The sequence below is a fragment of the Ylistrum balloti genome, unplaced genomic scaffold, assembly GCF_031769215.1.
Source record: "Ylistrum balloti isolate Yb309-2 unplaced genomic scaffold, AGI_CSIRO_Ybal_v1 Utg370360, whole genome shotgun sequence".
NCBI classification, from domain to species: domain Eukaryota; kingdom Metazoa; phylum Mollusca; class Bivalvia; order Pectinida; family Pectinidae; genus Ylistrum; species Ylistrum balloti.
The window spans coordinates 436518-446794 of NW_026782255.1; the positions used below are offsets into that span (position 1 = coordinate 436518).

Below are 10277 nucleotides of genomic sequence, written 5' to 3' on the forward strand. Positions count from 1 at the left end.
AGGACTTACCATGGGAAATCAAGCATACATCTGATTTACGTTAGGACTTTTCTTTTATTTAGACGGACCGTCGGTATCAACGTCAAATTATTTTATTAAGACTGCCCGTGATAATTGAACATTTAGTAGCATATCTGAAAGTTCTCTCCATTATATAAGATTAATAAAATCAAGACTTCTAGATCTTTTCGTATTTCAAATAACAATTTTAAAACATTTGTAGACTTGGTTAGGATCGACATACTAAATGAAAGCAATCGTGGAGTTGTGACTTGTCAACATGAGAATTCATCATGCAGTTTCTCGAATTGGTTGCTTTTTAATCAAGAAATCGACCCGAGATGCATTTAGAAGCTGCCGATCCTTGCATTCAACAGTCCCGGTGCGTTCTGTAGAGCTGACAAAGGTCCGTTACCCGAATTTGAAACGAGGTCCATTTTCAGTTCTCAAAGACACAGATGTGCAGTTTTTCGAACGTTTGTTGTCCGGTGCTGGACGAGTTTTAGCCGACGCATCCGAGATAGAAGGATACAACACTGATTGGCTGAAAACATGTAGAGGTGACATAATTTGCATAGTGTAGAAGGTAGAATAACAAGAAATTAACTAGGGACTCCGGTGTCATTGCGACACTGCTGTGCATTTAAAGATACATATGTACAACACCAGATCTATTTTATGCCGTATATGTACAAACGTTACCTATGTATAGCTATTTTAAGACAAACACGTGTTTGATCTATTATAAACAAAAAATACCAGTCATGCAAGATGAAAGTACATGTACATATATCATAAAATAATATCTGTAAAATTACAAAAGCAAATCATTTGATCTAATTATAATACTAACTCTGACGAGTCCAGTGAAGAGGATCTCTAAAGGAACCTGTGCTGGAAAATATCATTAAATACAGTTCGAGCAGAGTCATGTATGATATAGGCATTTGATAGCAAGCGTAAAGTCATTTAACTACATAATCACAACATGCGTGGTAAAAGCAAACTTGAAGCTGAAATAGGAATAGAACAAAGCATGCAACCAAAATGAAGGAAAGTGAAAACACAAAGTAAACAAAAAGTGGACTAGAAAGCTTGAAATCCAGCAAAAGATGTCATACTACCTATACCTGCAACATGTGGGATAGGAGTAAACGGAAAGGATGCTTAATATACATATATGCCATTAGAAAAAAAAAAAAACTAAAAGTTATCATATATTATATATATGTATATAATAATGTATAGTTTATCACAGTGTTAACACTGAATTTCTTGTTTGCCATTGTTATAAGTACATTTAGTAATGAGTTGAACAGTTTTTTTTCCCCAATACCTATAGCCGTACAACAGTTGGTTGATGTAGTTTGTTTACTTTCTGTTTAATCTGTAACTCAGTTGATAAAGTCTCCATGTTTAGCTCATTTGTGGATTATCACATCAGATATCTGGGTTCAATTGTAATCAGCATCCTGTTATAAATATTGGAAGTATAATTCTGTCTTTATAAGCTGACATCAGAAATGTATTATTTTTAGTTTGATTCCCATGGGCTGTTGTTTGGTTTCAATGACCCTGGCTATTCAAGGGGAGATAACTCAGCAAATAAGCAATATTACAACAAGATAAAAGCTGAAAATGATAAATGTAAGCATTGAACTGTGTTTAGTCGACATTCATTTGTATATAAATGCCAACAGAATAAAGGCAAATAATGTACTTCAATGTTGAATTTACTGTAATTCTGTTGGTATTCATATTTCTATGAATGCCAAGTGAAAGCAGTTAATTGCTTAATCACACTTGAGTTTAAGTTGTCTAACAAGTTAGGATCTGTCAACAAAACAGTACAGCAAACAAGAAAATCTTTGATTGTTTAAATTTCCTTTTAACATTTTTCAGGGTGCAGTGAACTTGTTCTGCGACCTAAGACAACGGAGGAGGTATCTGCTATTCTCAATTACTGTAATACACGACGACTAGCTGTGGTTCCTCAGGGTGGTAACACAGGTCTGGTTGGTGGGAGTGTTCCTGTGTTTGATGAAGTGGTAGTTTCAACTCAGCTGTTAAACAAGATTATCAGTCTTGATGAACTCTCAGGTAATTACCAGCACTATCATTAACTGTTGGCTATTGATTTAGTTGTGAAGAAACCTTCACAGGTGCTGTCAGGACTATAAATAACAAGAGCATGTGATAGACGCAAAATTTTACTTCATGTAATATGACTAATACACTTAGAACTATATATATGTAATACACATTTACAATCCTGCTAAATACTAGCTGTAATATACTGCTTGGCTAGTGTTTGCTTGGCTAGCTAGAGAGGACTGTTCTTTCACTTGATTGGTTGAGCATACAACTATACGCCAGAGGTCTTTGGTTCAATACCCTAACGGAGGAATTAAAATAAATAATGACCTCTATTATACAAATATGTGTTCCGTGGATTTGGGCATTGGACATTTGTTTCCAAAGCTCTTGTGATGCAGGATAGTTACTAGACAACATATATCGACCTTGGGTTTATTGGTTTGAAGTTTGTTTTAAGCTCCTGTAAAATATTGTTAAATTATTCATAAAACATACATCGATCGCTGGATTCACGCATTTCTGCCAATTAACCACCTGTGGATTTAAGATAAAATTGACATTCAATCTACATACTGTTTCATGAGTATAACAGAACATAACAAAGAGTAGGTCGCTGTGAACTGCATTTTGACTTCTTACCCTGGCTTTTATTGAAAAAGTTCACACCAAGAAATCTCGTACCAACCAGTAAACTAACAGCTTGTCTCTTTAACCCCTACTTTGATAAAGTTGCATATCTCAGGACAAGTTGTTGTCTAGCCCCAGCAGGTAATTATTATAGATGTTTAACATGTGATTCCAATGTAGTACAGTAGTTATGCCTTTGAGTGATTGATAAAGTGCATCAAGGCCAGTAACTTATCTAACTAGTACCATACTTCAGTCTTAACATTGGATATCTGTAGCCAATATTTGAGATTTGATAGATCCGATGATTTCTTACAGGAACACTGGTGTGTCAGTCTGGATGTGTCCTGGGAAACCTAGAAGAATATATAGCAGATTATAATCTTACCATTCCACTAGATCTTGGAGCCAAAGGCAGTTGTCACATTGGTGGGAATATAGCAACAAATGCAGGAGGTGTTCGCCTCCTCAGATATGGATCACTGCACGGCAGCATCCTTGGTGTGGAAGCTGTAAGTATTACCATCAACAGCTGACTAAATCTTGTCATCACCTTTAAATATCAATTACTGTGGAGTCAATAAGGATCAAGGGCACCTCCCTTTTCTATATTTAGCTCACCTGCTCGAAGGAAAAGTGAGCTAATGCTGTATTTGTTGTCTATTCTCTATCATTTATTCATCCCTCATCCAGTGTTAACTGCTTACTTAGATGATTTTGTCTCAATAACCATGAGACCAGTGTCATCTTTTTTTGGCCAGTATAGCATGCTAGGATGAAGAACTTTCAAGTTTGTTCAAATCAATGACCTGAACCTACTTTCAAGGTCACAGGGATCAAACAACTTTCTGATAATTTTTTTTATGCTCCCTGAAAATTTTCTGGGGAGCATATAGGCACCACCATGTCCGTCTGTGTGTCCGTCTGTCTTTCTTTCTGTCCGTCCTTTATTGTCTGGAACATAACTTTATTATCACTTGGTTTGTTTTGTCATAGGTCTTGCCCAATGGAGAAATTTTGGACTGTATGTCTACACTTCGTAAGGACAACACAGGTTATGACCTAAAACAGCTGTTTATAGGGTCCGAGGGGACACTAGGGATTGTCACAGCAGCCTCTGTTCTATGCCCACAGAAACCGTCTGCTGTTAGTGTAGCATTTCTAGGTAAGTTGATACTGAAGCCAGGCTCTAACTCGAGTTGATTCTCTGATCTTTCTGTCATTGGTTAATTGTCTAATCTCTGTTGTCCTGTTACACTTGTATGTACATTATTATCTACTAACATGCATGTGTGAAGTACACAGGGTTCAGAGGTCATCAGGTTTTGACAAAAAATTAAAACAGAGGTCAGTCTTGATACTTTCTTAAATGATTTTGTGTTGCAGGGTGCCAGGGTCAGAGTCATCATTACTATTTAAAAGAAATAGGCCAATTTTGTGTTGTGATCTGCTGAAACGATTTTGATCACACTTTAACACAAAGGTCAACAAACAAACAGTTTAATTTTTCAAGGTCACCATTAACTATTTTTAGGAATTTATCAAGCAAGGATAATAAAGTGCATGGATGTGGTGATCTGACTTTTTCCCATAGAACTTTTTGAACAAGATACACTCTAAGTGTTTGGCGTAGTAGTTAAATATCATCACTCTTTTTCATTTCGATAGTTTCCCTGATTTTCACTTTGAATTACTGTTTTGATTCTGTATTATTGCTAAATGCGTGCATTGCATTAACGGCTCAAACAAGCAGTGTTACACCACTATTTTGTCTCATATGACAGTATACATTGTGGAATCTGAAAACAAAGTCAGTTTTTTGCTTACAACTTCTTCCTTATTTCAAATGTGGAAAGTTGAGAGGCCTTCAACTATGTGTATGTAATATATAGATTTGTTATTTAGATGTACAAAATATTAGAAAAAGCATAATCAAATGTATAAATGAGAATATACACATGTACTTTACACTCTTTTAAAATTATCAAACATGAAAATGATTAGATCTATTTAATCGTGGGGCTACTGCACCTCCCCATTGCTTTTCCATGATCTGCTGTTGAAAATGGGGAACTTCAAAATATGACATATGTTTGTAACCATGTTTTACTAAGTCGCTAGCTCAGTTTTGAAATTAAAGCCCTTAACATCACTGACGAATCACGGAACAAAACAGCAGTATGATGCAGTTTTGTTCATTATCTGGCTCTACTGTGTCTAATTCTAAATTGCGTGAAAAGGTGCTATTGACTTGTGTGTCTTTTACACAATTCTACAGGTTGTGAGAGCTTTGCTAAAGTGTTGGATATCTACAAGGAAGCTAAAGGAATGTTAGCGGAGATTTTATCAGCCTATGAGTTCCTGGACGAGGCATCAGTATCGGTGAATAAGGAAAACCTCAAGATGTCTTCGCCTATTGGTGATTATCCATTCTTTGTTCTGATTGAAACTTCTGGATCCAATGGAGACCACGATGAGGAAAAGTTGAACACATTTTTGGAAGCCATGATGTCGAAAGGTTTAGTAACAGATGGCACTGTAGTCACAGAGTCCTTGAAAATCAAGGTAATTCTAAATTCAGCAGTCATCACCTGAAAGCTTTAGAGTCAAACTTTTATTTTTTTAGATGATTTCTTAAAAATACTCAAAGGACTTGGAGCCTGTGTTATTGTAACACAGGTCATTATTTATTTTAACGCGCCAGGTGGGATTTGAACAAGCCACTGAATTACTAGTCGGACACTCAGTCAGTTAAGCTATAAATAAGTTCTCTCTGGTCATGAGGTATATAGTAGCTAGTGTTTAACAGAAACACATTAAAAGCATCAAGTTACATAATCATTGAGTCTAAAATTCTATCAATTAGCTTGTTTTTCTGAGTCATTATAAACTAGCATGCTGCTAGAAACAAATTTTGATGATCTTGTGATATTCCTCTGAGGGATGAGGTATAAAGTTAAGGCAATTGGAATACAGAAATGATGGTTGCCTGCTGCATCAGACAAGTAGTTGCTTACTTCAGGTCATTTCAATTGTAAATTTCATGGAGAGGAAAAATTATGGTGAAATATGACAGAAAGTCGCTTAGTTCAATTGGTCGCTAAGGCAGGGTTGACTTTAGTTAGTGTGCAGGTTTATGGTACCATTGGAAGCTAATGAAACAGAAATCAGATTTCAAAATGAAAATTCCATGTTTATGATCTATTTTCTGTTATACAGGATATCTGGTCACTGAGAGAAAGAGTGGCAGAAGGACTGTTACATGATGGTTATTGTTACAAGTATGACGTGTCCCTGCCTCAGTCTAAGTTCTATAACCTTGTTGAGGATATGAGAGAGAGGCTGGGAGCATCAGTAATTAGAGTCGTGGGATACGGACATGTTGGTGATGGTAAGATTTGTTGAAATTTTGAAATAGACATCCTCAGACAGAGGTATTATCACTAGTTTGATATTAGTTATCTGTTCACAGATTGGCTATTTCCTCTGCTCCTTCACAATAGGTTTTCCTGCTCACAAGCAAGAAATAAAGTGTCATATGGGTTTTGATATATAATTCTTTGCTGTGTAATGGAATATACAATAGCAAGCTAAACTACATACATATGAATTAACTTCTTAACAAAATATCTTGAAAGGTCTTATAGAAAATGTACCGCTAAACCAAGTGACTTTTGAATCACCTATTAAATTTTGTTTCTAAATTGAGGTTTTGCTCTCTCCACAGGAAATCTACATCTGAATATGACCTCACCAACTTACAGTTCTGAGGTGATGAGTAATATTGAGCCATTTGTTTATGAATGGGTTTCCAAGTACAATGGCAGTATAAGTGCTGAACATGGACTTGGATTTAAGAAGAGAAATTTCATTCACCACAGCAAATCTAAGTCAGCTGTAAGCTTGATGAAACAGCTGAAGAAGTCTATTGATCCAAACGGTATAATGAATCCATATAAAGTACTACCAGATGACTAAAGGGAGAATAGTCCTAAGAAATGTTTTCTGAAGAGATTGATTTTGATCTGGTGCTATGTACATGAATGATGTCAGAGTTTGTTTTATGTACTACTACAGCTAACAATTGCTGTATAAGTTTGTACTTATGTTGATCTACAATTTTCCAAAATGTTTAGAATATTTATTTCGGGGATATTTTTTTATTTATCTTAATGATTGTGTACCTTCTTTTATGCACAAAATCAAAGTTTTATTTATCTAGTGTACTTCAGTATTGAAGATGAGCATACATTTTACTTACAAATGGCTATGAATCATTCTCAATAGAAATACCAAAGAAACCACATACCCAGGTTTTTATCATTTCCTGTAACACAAATATGACTTTGCATTTTTGTAATAGAAATTTGATATAAATGCAGTTTAATTTTCACTGATGTTTATTAATCACATTCATAGGGTGCAGGATACATATACCCATTGCTAACTTTATTTAAGAAAAAACATAATTGAGATTATTGCTTGAAGGATACATCAAAATACATACAGGTACCTATAAACTGGTCTGTGTAAGAGTACCTCATTTGATGCAATGAAATGTCAGGCTAAAACATTATCTCCTTTGAAAATTATCACACTGATGAATTAGCATGTTTGCAATAAAAAAAATTATGAGCAGCACACATATACTCCAGTTAGCAAAATCTGGTTTTTGTGCAATACTTTTATTGCAAAAAGTGCTAAAATAAAGTTACCACCAATAAATGTACATGTATAGGGCATGATTTTGTATAATATATGTACATGTATAGGGCATGATTTTGTATAATATATGTACATGTATAGGGCATGATTTTGTATAATATATGTACATGTATAGGATATGATTTTGTATAATATATGTACATGTATAGGGCATGATTTTGTATAATATATGTACATGTATAGGGCATGATTTTGTATAATATATGTACATGTATAGGATATGTGTTTGTATAATATATGTACATGTATAGGGCATGATTTTGTATAATATATGTACATGTATAGGGCATGTTTTTGTATAATATATGTACATGTATAGGGCATGATTTTGTATAATATATGTACATGTATAGGGCATGATTTTGTATAATATATGTACATGTATGGGATATGATTTTGTATAATATATGTACATGTATAGGGAATGATTTTGTATAATATATGTACATGTATAGGATATGTGTTTGTATAATATATGTACATGTATAGGGCATGATTTTGTATAATATATGTACATGTATAGGGCATGATTTTGTATAATATATGTACATGTATGGGATATGATTTTGTATAATATATGTACATGTATAGGGCATGATTTTGTATACTATATGTACATGTATAGGATATGATTTTGTATAATATATGTACATGTATAGGATATGATTTTGTATAATATATGTACATGTATAGGGCATGATTTTGTATAATATATGTACATGCATAGGATATGTGTTTGTATAATATATGTACATGTATAGGATATGTGTTTGTATAATATATGTACATGTATGGGATATGATTTTGTATAATATATGTACATGTATAGGGCATGATTTTGTATAATATATGTACATGTATAATATAGGATATGATTTTGTATAATATATGTACATGTATATTTTGTATGATATATACATGTATAGGATATGATTTTGTATAATATATGTGTTTGCACAATAGCATGATTTTGTATAATATATGTACATGTATAGGGCATGATTTTGTATAATATATGTACATGTATAGGATATGTGTTTGCACAAAGTAATTTGTTCTTAACTATGTGCCAAATATCATAAATAGAAAAAGTTTGATTTTCTGGTTTCCTGTCAATGTGACACATTTCACCACACTCCTACCCTGTTCCAAGAATACATAAATTTGTAAAATAATAATTGATAATACTTACTGATAATCAGGGAATCTTCATTATTTATTTGTTTAATTTCATGTAGTGGATTTTTTCATTACTTTATGTGTAATTTCAACAAACAGAAAAGTAGGTTTTATTTTGTTTGCAATTACTAAGCTATAGATGTAATTGTGTATACCAGAAGACTGATAATATAATAGACAATGAAGGCCATTTAAGTTACAACCCAGTAAAGCTCTTCTTTCTGTTAAACTGACATTGAGTTATCATGTTGAAAATGAAAAATAGGTCACGGGATGCAATAATACAAACATGTTAATTGTAGGTTATACAGAATAGATAGATAAATTAATAAACAGATATAAATTGATAAATAAATTATGTATTAATGTAGAAAAAAGTTTGAAAAATCTCCAGAAGTTGTGAATAGTAATGGGAGGGAAACCTGGAACCCTTTGATAAATTTTGTGCCATGTATGTGGTGATTACATTTTACATTAAATGATTCTGCAAATTGTGATTTTGTATAATTTTGATTTATTCCAGAATGTGTGATATTTTTTTGTAATTGTCTCAGTATAACTGGTCAAAGATGAACCATATTTAATGTACTGTTTTACAGAAATTTACAATGTATATACATTTATCTTTAAATCAGTGTGATTTCTATCACAAATAAATCGTATTTTTACGAGATTACACAGTGTTGTTTTATTTATCCTTTTAAAAATTTAATTTGTTGATTGATGATAAAAAAATGAGTTAGATTTTATCCCCCATATACAACCCCAAAAGGGACATGAGACAACACATTAGGGTTTAAGAAAAAGATATGCGTTGTCCGTCTCTTAACTCTTCGATGTCTGGTGTAGAGTATCCGATATAGACCTTGGACAATTAAAAACATTGAGGAGATCAAATTGCTGACAAAATCATTATTCAAACTTTAAAAAGATAAACCGAGAGAAAAATAAGAAAAAAAGAAAAGATTGTGGAGCTTTTACATACGCAGTGTTTTCAAGTGATTACAAACATTTTATCATACCTCGATAACTTTCATATCTATTAAGTGTAGAGTCCGAACTAGGACATGCTGAAAGAATGTATTATTTCCTCACAAGAGAAATGGTGAAAGTATGTCCAGCGTGAGACGAATTCATATGGCTAAGTGTTATATATAATTGACACAGAAGTTAAAATGCTGAATATTTTGTCACCGTGGTAATTTAAATGTATATATTTTGTCTGATTTTTCTGCAAGTACGCTACCACACTCCCTTTTGAATTTGCGGAGTAATGCGCACGTGCGGAAAGTTTTCATGTAACAGTTATTTGTTCTAGCGAATCGGAAATGAAGTGTTCTATAACCTCCTGTGTGTACTTGTAACCCTGTTGTTGAGACATATGTCACTGATTGGAAACATCGCCAATGAGAATTGGTCAACGATGGCTTCCAAATTCCAGAAATAGATAAATGGTATATATTATATATCTCTCACACCTCTTCTCTCGTCTGTACAAACCTGTCCCACAAAATATCCAATCTTCTCTCGTCTGTACAAAACTGTCCCATGCAATATCCAATCTTCTCTCGTCTGTACAAACCTGTCCCATGCAATATCCAATCTTCCCTCGTCTGTACAAACCTGTCCCATAAACATCCAATCTTCTC

The 10277-nt window shown here is 33.6% G+C and overlaps 1 protein-coding gene across 1 annotated transcript; it reads left to right on the top strand.

Annotated features, from left to right (window-relative positions):
* The first annotated feature begins 280 nt into the window (after nt 1–280).
* LOC132553845 (D-2-hydroxyglutarate dehydrogenase, mitochondrial-like) lies at nt 281–8275 on the top strand. The gene is made up of 7 exons (XM_060218128.1): nt 281–560; nt 1903–2100; nt 3043–3236; nt 3721–3889; nt 5003–5289; nt 5944–6115; nt 6452–8275. Exons 1-7 carry the CDS (start codon nt 281–283, stop codon nt 6700–6702), a joined length of 1551 nt encoding a protein of 516 aa, XP_060074111.1. The 3' UTR covers nt 6703–8275.
* The last annotated feature ends 2002 nt before the right edge of the window (nt 8276–10277 follow it).

Coding starts and splice junctions, on each gene's coding strand:
- LOC132553845 (XM_060218128.1), top strand. CDS start 281: ATGAGAATTCATCATGCAGTTTCTCGAATTGGTTGCTTTTTAATCAAG. Junction 3,237..3,720: donor GCATCCTTGGTGTGGAAGCT/GTAAGTATTACC, acceptor GTTTTGTCATAG/GTCTTGCCCAATGGAGAAAT. Junction 3,890..5,002: donor TGTTAGTGTAGCATTTCTAG/GTAAGTTGATAC, acceptor ACAATTCTACAG/GTTGTGAGAGCTTTGCTAAA.